Source organism: Rhagoletis zephyria, unplaced genomic scaffold (genome assembly GCF_001687245.7).
Source record: "Rhagoletis zephyria isolate East Lansing unplaced genomic scaffold, Rhagoletis_zephyria_1.1 Rzeph_scaffold_00061, whole genome shotgun sequence".
NCBI classification, from domain to species: Eukaryota; Metazoa; Arthropoda; class Insecta; order Diptera; family Tephritidae; genus Rhagoletis; species Rhagoletis zephyria.
Window position 1 is genome coordinate 383888 of NW_016157145.1, and position 11881 is coordinate 395768.

The window sequence follows — 11881 nt, forward strand, 5'->3', positions numbered from 1 at the left end:
GGCTGCCGTTAATGGAACTTAACGACAACGACTGAGATACCAACCGATCTGGGCGGGGTTGTTGTAGCCGCTACAACAACAACAACAACAATCTTCTACTCAGCAGTCGATATAGGATAATATAATACCGAATTCCATGTAAAAGAAAGAGAAAACTGCTCTCAAGTGAAACGATTGTGCGTTAGATTTCTCCGCGAGTCCTATGTAAAATGTTTGTAGTACTAGGCGTATATAAAGCATTAGTTAACAGATAGGGTTTTACTGGGATTAGAATAGAGTACATATATGCATGTATGTTTGTATTTAAAATAGGAAACAGCCAGCGATCCGTAATTTCGCACCCATTAGGATACACATTTTATTAATACAATATACATATTTATGTATGTATATATAGTTTATAGTCTAGAAAAAATAATGATGCATTCCTAATATTATGAGCGACTAGAGAACCTTGTATCTGCCTTTGTTGAACACGTGATGCGCTGAACTCAACTTCAACAGTTCCTCTTTAATAAGACGGGTTATTTCTCGTTTTGCCTTCTGTACAGCTAACTCACTGCAGCTTTCGATAGCCAAGTATAATTTACGTTCACCTTCGGGTGGATTTTTGCCAGGTGGTACATATGTTCCACGCACTGTGAGACCAGCTTCCGAATATTCTGATATTTGGGCTAATGCTTCTTTGGATGTTACCTTCCAGCGCGCCTGCTGAGGGAAATCATTGATTTCCAGCTCTTCTTCATATTTGGTGAACGAATTAGGCTGGTTGGGTAACAAAGGATTTACGCCATCTTCGTCATCTTTAGGTTGATAATTTAACTTGTTATTCAATTTAGCTGCCAATTGCTCTACTACGGAGCGGGCCGTTATCATGGGTTGACCGGTGCCACCGCCTTTAAGTATGGTTTCGGCAGATACCTGCGGATTCACTTTGCCATCAGCCCCCAAATTCTTTGTTGTACTGATCTTTGAGGCAAGACGTTTCGCTAATTCCAACTTATCTGAGCCAGAAGCAGCCAGTGGTACACTGGAAACACTAGCTGTTGTTGTTGTAGGTGCTACTGACGCTGTTACCGCAGGTGTTGGAATCGAGGTATCTTTTACCGTTCGTTTTGCTGCAAATATCTGCTCAATTTGCTGGTCTATATCTTGTTCAATATCCTCTTCATCATCTGAATCAGCCAAGCCAAGAGCAGCTTTCTGCAACTTTTTGCTTTCCTTTGCAGCATTAGCTTCTTGTTCGTCAAATTTAAATCCTTTGCCACTAAATCCACCACCAGTATGCACTTTCTTACCTTCTGCTTCTTGTGCAGCTTTATACTCCGTCCAAAGCTTTTGTAAATCTTCAGGAACTTTAGCATCAGATAATTCAAGCGCACGTATAATATCCCCGCCATATCGGGCTTGTTCTGTTGTAAGAAAGGTCCAAGCACAACCTTTTTTACCAGCTCGGCCAGTACGTCCACATCTGCCAATTCGAAATATATATCAATCAACCATAAAAATTAATTTAATTAACTTTACCTGTGAACGTAGTCTTCATAGTGATTTGGTACGTCATAGTTTACTACCAATATTAAATCTTTAACATCTAAGCCACGAGCAGCCACAGACGTTGCAATTAAAAGACGCACTTTACCTGATTTGAAGTCAAGTATTGTGGAATCACGATCGAATTGATCAATGCCGCCGTGCAAACTCATACACGGATATGAAGCTTTCATAAGATCTCTGAGCAAAATGTCGGCATTCTCCTGTTTGTCCACGAACACTATTATACTTCCATGTTCTTGATATACACCCAGCAGCTCAAGAAGTTTAAAGAATTTCGCTTCATCCTCCAATATAGCCACGTTTTGTTCAACATCCTTACACACCACAGATCGTCCGCCGACAATTACCTCAATTGGCTTCTTAAGTATCCGCCGAGCCAGCGCCTCCATTTGACGCGGGAATGTTGCACTAAACATGACCGTTTGCCTATCTGGACGCACATTGTCTATGATGCGCATCACTTGCGGTTCAAAACCCATATCGAACATGCGATCAGCTTCGTCCAGTACAATATACGTCACTCTGCGCAAATTTGTTACACGTCCAGAATTGGCCGCCAACATGTCGATCATGCGGCCGGGAGTACACACAATGATCTCCGCGCCACGCTTCAATTCTGCTATTTGTTCGGAAATTCCAGTGCCGCCATAGACGCATACGGGATGTAAACCGATAGTTTTTGAGAACTTTCGTATATCCTTGCCAATTTGCATACAAAGCTCCCGTGTCGGTGCCATTATAACAGCGATAGCGCCATCACCATCCTCTAGTGGCGACTGATCCAGTATGTGCCTAAACATTGGTAAAATGAATGCGAGCGTTTTGCCACTGCCAGTTTTAGCAATACCTATCAAATCTCGTCCAGACATGATTGCCGGAATCGCCTGACATTGGATGGGCGTGGGTTTCTCGAAGCCAAGCTTGCGTAATGTATCCATTTCTTTCTTGCTGACACCACATTGCGCCCATGTCTACATGTGAAAAAGTTAAGAGATCTTTAGGATTTGCAAAGAAGTACTACAGTATACCACAAATATCTAACATACATACGTACATACACATGTATATACATACTCAAAAGAATTGCTTACCAAAAAATAAAAAAGGAGTTGATAATCTGTACATGGTATAAAGGAAAGTCGAGATTCTTTGTACGCGGTAATCTCGAAAACTACTGAAAGGATTTTGACGAGATTTTCTCTAATATACTTAAAAATTTGATAGGGTTGCTGTCTAAAAAACTAAAAGATCTGCACCGTTCGTTGGATTAAAAAAGTTGAGGTGTCGAATGAAAGGGATTAGCCTATAGAAAAGCACTAATGTTTTTTAATAGGGTTGCCACCTATTAATAAAATTACTATAATCAATCATAATAAGCGAAGGCATCAGTTCTGCACCATTACTGTCAAACGAAAAGACATGTGCAATAATGTATTATTTTTCTGAGTAGGGTTGCCACCTATTAAAAAGTTAAAATATTTTCGCCGTTCGCTGGATTACAAAATGAGATACCAAATGAAAGGGCCTGGCTTTCGCATGCACAAAAGCTTTCATTTTTTGAATAGGGTTGCCACCTATTTAAAAATTACTTTCTTCTATACATAGTGTTAAGGAATGTCGAGATATTTTGACCACGCTAATCTAAAAAACTACTGAACGGATTTATACGAGATTTTTTAAGTATAATCTGTATCGATAGGAATATTATGTTTAGTACTTTAAAATCCTGTAGGGTTGTCATCTGTCTAATTACAAGTTAGATGTTCAATCATGTATTAGTTTTTGAGGTTTGCCACTTTTTAAAAATTATAAGACCTTTACCCTTTATTGGACTAAAACTGAGGTACCAAGTGAAAGTATATGGCCTCTGCATGTGCAATAAGTTTTTATTTTTTGTTTGAGTGGGGTTGCCACCTATATAAAAATTATGTATGTATAGTACGTAGGCTGACCATCCGTCCTATATTAGTCCTCTTTTTGACCCATTGTCCTGGTAATTTATTTATTTTATACGGGACGCCAAATGTTCTGCATTTCTTTTAATGTCCTGTATTTGTCCCGTATTCGGTGGCTCGACGCCTTAACAGCTCATTAAAATGGCATGGCTATGAACGAGTTTTAAGTGGTGTTGGTATATGATCGTAATTTCCTCCATAAACAGTTATTATTTTCTAATCTGAATGCCTGCGATTCGAATCGAGGAATACATACAGTGACCAAAATAGAAATTAGGACTCGACATTTTAGTAAGTTTTGGCTATTTATCCTTAGTTCATTTAATGTTTACTATTTATTTTATGAAAGTAAAGCTCTTTTCCTAACAAAAACCATATAATACCAAACTTTTTAATTAAAATCTTTAGAAACAAATTTGGTTTGCAGTTTTGTAACTCATTAGAATTGAGTATAATAAAGTGCGAGTGGAAAAATCTGTTCATTTGCTTCTCTTTGGAGAAAATGGTAGAACATAATTTGTATGAAAAAAATGCGTAATACCAACAGCAAAAAAAAAAATTGCCAAAAATTAATGGTAAGCCTTGGCGACCTAAAATTGCACTTTATTATACTAAAATTTAACGAATTTTTTAACAAATTTTACGGATAAAAATCACGCGAAAATTATCCTACAAATTTGTGATGTTATTAAAATGATACTGTTTCAGGGCTACATCTAGGATTATAGAAGAAGGCTTTAAGATTTGTAAGCTGTTGTAGTAAAAATTGCAAAATTATTTTTTGTCCCGTATTCGGCTCTCATAAATATGGTCACCGTAGCAATACGCGAGAGCATTTGTTGTTAATGACATTAGATTTGCACAGCTAATTCAATTTAAAAATTGAGGTGTCAAAGGAAAAGGCTTGACCTTCCGATTTGCAGTAAGGTTTTATTTTACGAAAAGGGTTGCAACTTGTCCGAAAAATTAAAAGATGTGGGCTGTTCGTTAGATTACAAGAAATGGTGTTAAATGAAAGGGCTTGGTCTCCAGATGCGCAATTATATATTTTTTTTAGTAGGGTTGCAACCTGTTTAGTTGTCAATCGAATCTTATTTAATATATACACATTCAGCACGGCGCGAAGCCTCGCGCATTCGAGGCCGGCTAGTCCTCTATATTTTTAGTATTAAAAATTACCTTAATAGGCTTAGGACAGCCCTTTCCTTTTACTTGAATTCCCTCCAGGTCAGCGCGGTACTTATCGACTTCTTGTTGGGTCATTCGAGCTAACTCTGGTACTTCAACGTAAAAATTTTTTCGAAACGGCGTATAATTCACGCCGGAATGATCGATTTTAGCTAGTTCTTTGCGATGCTTGTTTGCCAAATTTGCAGCTGTGTCTTTTATATCTTCCAACTCTTCCTCACTTGAATATTCAAGGCTGTCCATGTTTTGTTCAAGGAGTTCGCCTTTATTTGATTTTTCTGTATTCTTCTTGGCCACCCCTGTAAGAATGACAACACCCTGTTGCTTTTTCGGCTGCGTCACAATGTGATTTACATTCCTCACTTCTTTGTCGACTTCTTGCATATAGGCATCTAATGGATCAATATCTTCGTTTTCTGCAGTTTTATTTTCTGTAGACTTCTCGTCTTCATTGTCATCATCGTCAAGTTTGGATAATTTTTTTATTTTCTGATGTGCATCATTTTCCTCATCGTCATCTTGCAATTTTTTCAACCGTTGGAATTTCGGAGGTGGAGAATCCGGCTCTTTTTTAATATCAGATGTTGGTGGCATTTGATTAACATTATTATCTTCCTCTTCGGATTCGTCCTCTAAGCTCCACTTTTTAGATGTGCTAATCGGCGTTTGTACCGGAAGGGATTTAAGATCTTTTTTACCTTCCAGCTCTTTTAATTTACGTTCTGCCCTCCATCGCTCAATGCGCTCTCTTCGTTTTATCATTTCCTGTTCAAGTCGCCGTTGCTCTTCTTCCTTGTCAATTTCTTCTTCCGAAGAGCTGCTAGACTCCTCTGGTATTGTCTTTACAACGGGCTGTACATTTCGCCTACTTTCAACCTCTAGTTCACGATCCCGTGCCCGATCTCGATCTCTATCACGTTCCCGATCACGTTCTCGATCCCTAACTCTTTCTCGTTCCCTATCACGTTCACGTTGCTCACGTTCCCGTTCTCGATCACGATCTCTTTCCTTATCTCTTCCACGTTCAAAGAACTTTCTAAAATTTTTAAACATATAATTTAAATATATCTCTGCATATTTTGTTAACAGGTAGAAGTCTTACATTTTTTCACGGTCGTAATCTTTTGGATTGGATTTAGATCTGGAGCGCTTTCGACGTTTATCTTCACGCCTATTACGGTCGATTTCTCGCTGTTCCCTTTCCCTATCTTTTTTACGATCGTCTCGATTTCTGCTGATTACATTATCATTTCGAAAGGACTTGCCTTCCTTGGGTGTTCTAGATCTGCTTCTGGAATATCGTCGTTTCTCACGTTCCCTTTCCTTATCCCTTTCCCGGTCACGATCCCTATCACGGTCCCTCTCCCGATCTCTCCTAAAAAAGTATTCAATTGTCTTTTTATTACAAATTATAAATACTACTTACCCAGAATACGATTTAGACATTCTAACTCTCCTTCCCCTTCACCACTCTTTATATATCTTTACAGCAATCAAGGAAGTTTTAACTCGATCTCACCGTTTCGACTTATGAAATGTGGCATTTATTATAAGCACATTTGCGTAACCCACACTTTTGTGAACGTACTATTTTAATATGCTTCCAACCATAAGAGAAAATATTTTATAAACCAAATTCAGAAAACCACGATATACTAGAGCTGTAAAACTATCGATTGAACTATCGATACTATCGAATGGTTATATTTTTTTGCACTATCGAATGGTGGTTGGTCACTATCCATAGTCTTTGCTTGAGGGAATATATCGTCGCCTAGGTAAAAGATTGTCGTAAACGCCATTTTGAAGATTTTTAGTTCTAGATGCAGTTATATATTTTGAAGTAAGGTCTTGCGATTGGTGTTATCAGTTTTAGAGATCTCCTTTATTTTCCGAGATATTGACTACAATTTATTTGATAATTTAGTAAAAATTTAGATAGTGATGCAGCCATATTAAACTAATTTATATAATTTAAAAATGACGTTCTCCACTTTTGGATATCTCCTTTAGTTTCCGAGATATTGAGTAAAAATTGTCGTTAATTTAGTAGAAATTTTGATCACATTTTGACGTATTTCATACAAAGTGGCTGCTAAATTGTGGACAAATGACGCTTACCACAAAATTTTACTAAAGAAAATCCAAAACTAATTAAAATTAAACATTAAAAATTTAATAATTTAAGAATTTTGCGAGCTAGTAACATTTTCAGAGACTTTGGATAATATCTATCTTCGCGTTTTCAAGAAATCGCATACCAAACTTCAATCGCGATTTCCCACAACCTCCCGAAATCAACATGCGACAATCTTTTACCCAGGCGACGCTATGTATTGGCCTATAGTTATAGTCGCAAGTTAAAACTCATTCGTGTTAAAATACAGTTTTAGGGCCGGTTGTTCAATGTCTGGTTATCACTACTTGCCGGTTAAACATCATTATCGACGTTTTCGACATCATGCATATAACATGTGATCGATAAAGCAGTCGTTGTACTTAACCAGAGCTTCTACCTCCGATTAGTGTTAATCAGACATTGAACAACCGGCCCTTAGGACCGGTTACTCAATGTCTGGTTAGCACTTATCTCCGGTTAAACATAGTTATCGACGTTACCGACTCCCTGTTATATGCATGGAGTCGAAGACGTCGATAACGATGTTTCACCGCAGATAAGTGTTAACCAGACATTGAGTAACCGGCCCTTAGGTTTAGAATAGATTTTTAACTTGCGTCAATCATAGACATCTTAAAAAAAGCTTTTTGTTAAGATGAGAGAGAACAGGGCTATCCATATGAAGAGAAAAAGTTTACCCGGCAATATATAGAAATATGAGTACTTTAATTAGTTCACCCTGTGCCCGCAGCTGGGTTGCGGATTTAGCAAGCCGGGTAGTAGTAGAACATTTTTTTTACATCTTTTCTTAGTCATTTTAATATTTAAATTTTTGTTATTTAATTTTAGTTATTGTGGTCTTTTTAATTAAAGTTAAACTCCAAAAAATTTGATTAATAACGAAATAATTGTATGAAATACCATAAACAAAAAAAGATAATAAAACAAAATTTAATAAAATAAAATAAAATAATGTTTATGTTAAAATAAAAATATAAAATATAAAAAATTTTTTGGAATCGCTCAGAGTGGAGACCCAACCTGGGTGCTATTGCGTTTATACTACTTCAACAACAAAACAAAACTTAGAACCTTATTTTATCATTTTAAAACCGCGTTCTCCTCAGTGGTTTCAAGTTTCTTGCTTTGCTTTTGACATTTTCGTAAATAGAAAATACAAAAGAGAATGAACCAGAATTGCTTTAAAGTACTTGAATCATGTAAATCGTGTGTAATTAAATTTGAAAAAACTAGTTTAAATATCTTTTTGGAACCATACTATGGTGTTAGTGATTCTGCGTCGATGGAAGAAACTATTGATATAAGCCAGGGTTAGCAAAATTTTGGAGATTCTTGTATCGAAGAGAGAGGACAAAGGTACTGAAAATCGCTATATAGCAATTAGCTAAATCTTCAGGAGCTAAACCAAACTAAAAAGTTTATTTAAATAGCCTCGTCAATGCATTTTAAAATTATCCGATACTATCGATAGTTTCAGTGCAAACTATCACACAGACTTAGCTACCACATTTTTTTTTTTGGCTACATAAATTTAAAATTGCCGCTAGTCCTTTTTTAGCCCTTTGGAGAATTTATTCATACTGGGCATGAAAAAGTTGTTTCCGTTTAATTTGATCTAATTTTTTTGCATTTATTTAAGAAATGAATTTTTAAACTAAGAAATACTGATATATATACATGTATGTATTTTATGTTCCTTAAGTTTTTATACATACATACTGTAAAAGTGTTAGGGCTGTTTTTTGAACTTATCTATTAACGATTTAACTATAGTTTTAAATAGATAAGTTAACAGCCCTTAGGGCAAGTTTTTCAGTGCCAGTTTAAACTCTGATTAAGTAAACTGAGTCTAAATTGAACAGCTGGCTGACATTTGATTGGCTGATCTTAATTTACACTAGCCAGATCGGGTGTTTAAACTTAGGTTAAGCCACGGCCGTGCACTGAAAAGATGCTTCATTTGTTAAATGGCCCATCAAGTCGATTGACCGTGTATGTTCTTGTGATTGTACCAGCTGCTGGTGCGACTTCAAAAACTATTCGAACATTTTTTGGCGGAAATTTCTTGCACTATATGAGTCAAAGTCGTGTTTGTGGAATATTAAGTTCACGATATTGCAGTTGTGAATTAAAAAAAAAAAACAATGTTTAACAAATTTCGGCCTATACAAAAAGGTTTTAGGTTTCATAAAATATTAGCTTTTTTCCAGAGTTCATTGTTTTTCTATACCATTACTTATTGAAAATGTTTGCGTGTATACTTATTGGCCCGTAGTCATAGTCAAAATAAAGGCGACTTTAAAGTTAGTTGCAGCTTTTTGACATAATTTTCAATGGGATATCTGTCAAAAAAGCTGCAACTAACTTTAAAGTCGACTTTATTTTGACTATGACTACGGGCCATAATGAAGTAAACAATTCTAGCTACCATTTTTAGCCACAACGACCTTTTTTAGCTCTTTTTTAGCCCTTTTTTAGAGGAATTTGGCTACCATTAAAATGCTTCGCGGCAACACTGTTGATGGTGCATCCCTTTTAGGGCTTTCGCACGAGGCGATTTTTCAGGCAACTTTTAGTTGAAAGCAAAAATCGTCTCGTCCGAACGGCTTTTCAATACAAATGCAGGGTTGCAAAGAAAAAAAAGTTGAATGAGCTCAAAGGTGGCTGGCGACCAACTTTGTTGAAAGCGATTAGTTGAAAGGCCTCCAGAAGTCACGGCCAGATGACGCAATATAAGTCAGGTGCAGCTTTCGAGCGGATTGCCATGGATGTAGCCGGTCCGTTTCCTATGAGCGCACAGGGAAACAAATACGTCCTTGTGGTTATGGACTACTTTAGCAAATGGCCGGAGGTATACCCGATTCCAAACCAGGAAGCTAAAACAGTAGCGGAGGTATTCACCTACAATTGGGTTGCAAGATACGGTGTACCTATAGAGCTGCACTCTGACCAGGGAAGAAATTTTGAATCGGCGGTGTTCCAAGAGATGTGCCAGATACTGGGTATCCGGAAAACTCGAACAACGGCTCTTCATCCGCAATCAGATGGCATGGTGGAACGGTTCAACCGAACCCTGGAAGAGCATTTGCGGAAGGTCGTGGACAAGAATCAAAAAGATTGGGATGTCCGCATACCCTTGTTCCTGATGGGATACTGGTCAGCAGTGCATGAAACAACGGGTAAAACTCCTGCAAGGGTAATATTCGGCAGTGAGCTCCGTTTGCCTAGTGATCTGAAGACTTAGGTGGAGGGCAGTGTGGCGAATACTGCGGCAACACAAAGCGAACAACGAGAAATAGGCAGAATGTTCGAGGAACGACGTAGAATGTTCCACCAAGAGAAACGTCAAGTTGGATGAACACTGCGAACAGCGAGAGAAAGAGAATGAGCGATAAACTTCAGAACGTTCTAGAGTTGCCATAAGTGCCAGCGCAGGTATATAAAGGCGCCGCCACAGCGAGAAGTGAGTTGCGAATAAGCAAGCTATAAGTTTATTGTGTTAACAAGTTTAGTTAAGCGTTGTTATTGCTTTAACAAGTATTGTAGAGTGTTTTTACTGTATTAGCGGTATTGTAAATTGTTTGTTGTACAATAAAGTTAATTGTACTACAATTTGGTCATCGATTGCATTTATTTAACAATCCAGCGATACGAACCGAGAGATTTGGGAAATCCGGATGAGGTTTAAGAGCGAAATACACCACACAAGCGGCTTGTCAAACATTCTTCAAACCTACTTTTCCCATTTCGCCATACACCATGCAAACATGACTCGTTCAAGCAAAGAATTTTAGTTTTCTTCCAGTTCGCAATGCTAAATATTGTGGTTTTCTTTCATTTTCCTCTCTTACGTCCTTACTCGGTGAAAATTTCGTTGCGAATGAGGCGATTTTGCTATACACAACGCAAGCGGTTTGATCAAACATCAACATGGCGGCCAGAAAATCAAAAAATTTTGATTTTTGCTCAAATTTCCCTCAAGCGGTTTGTCAAACCTTCAAACACACCCATACACAGCACAAATGGCTTGAAGCAAAGGGAAATTTCGCTTGGTTTGTCAAACCGCTTGTGTGGTGTATTTCGCTCTGAAGGATAATCGTAACACTATCATTCATGGTGAAATGAACTGAAGGTGCCGCATTCCCGAAACCGCTACTTTGGTTTTGCCGACTTTGACATTTATTGCAATACGTAAACAAACTTTTTGTTTAGAAACAAGTGCAAACGTATTCGTGCGTTCTGAAGTAAAAAACATTTTTTTATAATAAAATCTTTATAAAAATGTCGTGTCGTGTGTTGAATTGCAGCAGCCGTAGGGGCCCAAATGCAGTTTTTTTTGTTTCCTCGCGATGACGCCTTGGCCAGAAAGTGGGTAGAGTTCTGCCGGCAGGAGAAGCCATAAAATTTAGACACCAGCGTAATATGCACGAAGCACTTTACGGGCCACTTTTAAACACGACATGTTAAGTTGAAAACGTTGAAATACCACAAATTACAAATTAAAATCGGAGGTAAGCAAGCATCGACCACTTTCTGTAGGAAAACATGCGCTGCGACAAGATATTATCACTTTTTCGGCACCTGCAATACAAACACAAAAATTCTAAATAGTTAATTAATAAGACCTATTCTTTTGAACACATTTCAAGAGTGGTTGTATATTTATTGTTAACGTAGTGCTTAATTTGCTATATCCAAAGATGGCTTGAGAAATTGGTGAATCGAGAAGAAAACACGTTTTCGAAACGTCATTGTTCTTCGCCATATTCTTTGTTTACCCGTTGCCACAAATGTCATTCTGCGGGAATGCGCAATATTGTAGTCTATCGTTCTTGCTCACGGTGCAGCGAACAAAGGTGGCGCCGTCAGTGGTACCGCTACTTTGGTTTTGCCGATTTTGACAGTTGTGGTAACTTGTAAATAAACCTTTGTTTACAAATCAGCTAAAAAGAAATTTGAATTATAAGTGAAAAATCAGTTTAAATTGTGTTAATTTTCAATTTGCGAGTGATTTTTTAGTTGAAGACTGCTTAAAAACTAG

General features: G+C 37.5%; 1 protein-coding gene across 1 annotated transcript; it reads right to left on the reverse strand.

Moving 5' to 3' along the window:
* Positions 1-325: 325 nt before the first annotated feature.
* Positions 326-6491, reverse strand: Prp5 (pre-mRNA processing factor 5). Its single transcript, XM_017625725.1, has 5 exons — positions 6127-6491; positions 5803-6075; positions 4692-5736; positions 1528-2528; positions 326-1471 (listed from the first exon to the last, which is right to left on the reverse strand). The coding sequence occupies exons 1-5, from the start codon at positions 6144-6146 to the stop codon at positions 445-447; spliced, it is 3366 nt and encodes a 1121-aa protein (XP_017481214.1). The 5' UTR covers positions 6147-6491; the 3' UTR covers positions 326-444.
* Positions 6492-11881: the final 5390 nt, after the last annotated feature.

Coding starts and splice junctions, on each gene's coding strand:
- Prp5 (XM_017625725.1), bottom strand. CDS start 6,146: ATGTCTAAATCGTATTCTGG. Junction 2,529..4,691: donor GCTGTCCTAAGCCTATTAAG/GTAATTTTTAAT, acceptor TTTCACATGTAG/ACATGGGCGCAATGTGGTGT. Junction 1,472..1,527: donor TATGAAGACTACGTTCACAG/GTAAAGTTAATT, acceptor TCGAATTGGCAG/ATGTGGACGTACTGGCCGAG.